The sequence below is a fragment of the Trachurus japonicus genome, chromosome 16, assembly GCF_045865225.1.
Source record: "Trachurus japonicus isolate A0001 chromosome 16, Traja_1.0".
Taxonomy (NCBI): domain Eukaryota; kingdom Metazoa; phylum Chordata; class Actinopteri; order Carangiformes; family Carangidae; genus Trachurus; species Trachurus japonicus.
The window spans coordinates 33361477-33363356 of NC_140922.1; the positions used below are offsets into that span (position 1 = coordinate 33361477).

General features: G+C 34.6%; 1 protein-coding gene across 1 annotated transcript in view; it reads right to left on the bottom strand.

The window, feature by feature from the left end:
- ndufaf6 (NADH:ubiquinone oxidoreductase complex assembly factor 6) overlaps window positions 1–946 on the bottom strand; it is a 33327-nt gene extending 32381 nt beyond the window's left edge. The window contains exon 1 of the mRNA XM_085803100.1: window positions 732–946. Coding sequence (XP_085659226.1) covers window positions 732–928 — 197 coding nt within the window. The 5' untranslated portion in view covers window positions 929–946. The remainder of the gene's footprint in view (window positions 1–731) is intronic.
- Between the last annotated feature and the right edge of the window lie 934 nt (window positions 947–1880).

The window sequence follows — 1880 nt, forward strand, 5'->3', positions numbered from 1 at the left end:
ACAATGACCTTTAACCTCCTTTTCCCAAAAGCTGTGACATAATGAGATTTATTTGACTTAATTTTAATTTAATCAGATTTCCCCATTAGACCTCATGTAGAGGGTTAAATTAACACCTAATAAACTAACCACAATAAACTCTGATACATTAAACCCACTGTCCTGACAACAGTGTTTTCACACGTTCACTTACACATAACTCACATTTTTATAAACTATACACACATTTAAACACAATACAGCCAGCAGCTACACCACGATTTCCATATATTCTTTGGTATTGTGAATTTTTGTGTCGTCTATAATAAAACTAGACATCAGAATGGAGTCTGGTGTGTTATAAAACTGTTTCATTTCACCTGTAAATCTGCTGATGCAATAGGAGACAAATACCTCTATAATAATAATAATAATAATAGGCTGTAACTACATTTAATCCATGTTTGTGAGTGAACTGGACTGAGCCGCAATGAAGAATGAAAACTAAATATACAGCCAGTGCAGTAAATGATCAATACATGCTCTTTGGTGATGTGAGTTTGAGTGTTTTCTGTTTTAATCGTGATTTTTTTGAATGGAAGTCTGGTGTGGTGTTAAAAAACGTAATAATTACACTTATTAATATGCTGGTTTTTCTTATAGAAGCTTCTCAGAGCTGTTTAAACTGATTAAAATGTGTAGTTTGAGCTGTTTTGTGACTTATAGCCTATACATAATAAGTCCTGACCCACCTGACCATCTCCAGACAGAACTTCTCGTTGTGTTGTTGTGAGTCTGTTGTTGTGTTGCTGGCCGCCGCCCTCACGCTGACCCCGGCGGCTCTGCTGGGGGAGAGGATCTTGGTGTGGAGAGCCTGGTACACTGACGCTTTACTGCCTGACAACAAGCCCAGTTTCACGCTGCCGCCGCCGGCCGCTGCTGCTGCCATGTTGTTCCCCTTCACCTTTCAACCACGGAGCGGTGTCGCACTATAAACACTCCGCCGAGAAACACAGACACACACAGGGACAGAGGCCGGATTTTAATTCCGCAGTGAGATATAAGTAGTTGACATTAATATATCGGAAAATTATCCTATACATACTTAAAATTAATAATAGTAAAATGTAATAGACATATATTGTATTTTAATTTTTTATTTGCATATTCTTTTTTTACATTTTTTTTTATTTGCAGCAGGTGCAAATCAAGGTATGTCTGTCAGTGCAGACAGCCAAACAAAATACAAACATATAAAGATATACACATTTTTTTCCCTCTCTTTTCTGTTTTTTTTACATGTATTTGTGTTCTTGGTTTTTATTATATTATGTAGTATTATTTTGTGTTGTATGTTGTTGTTCGTGACAGCGGAAGGCTGTAAGTTTGGAAAGTTAAAAAAAAAAAAAAAAGATATACACATACATATATAGGCTACATACATTTACCAAATAAAAATAAAAAAATAAGTCACACCACAAGAAATACATAAATAATAATAAATAAAAACAAATGCACACACATATACACATACTTATGTACTTAAAGCTCCAAGTATTATTCAAAATTAGCGTTGTTACTGTGAACAATTGACAAATACAAGTCATAACTAAAACAATAAAAGGGAAAAATAAAAGTAATAAAAAGGAACTAATAATAATAATAATAATAATAAACTACATACATAACCAAAAAAAAGAAAGAGAAACACAGACCACCTGCATTTTTTATACCCCCTTGATCCCACCCCACCCCACAGATCCTTCTCCAAATATCAAATATTTAATTTGCATAGAAACGAACCATCTTAGAATTTTCTAATAAATTTAATACTTTTTAAGGCCTTAAAGCAGAAGTAAGCGATCCGGTCGTTTTGGCTAATGCTGCGTTCCAGGCAGGCT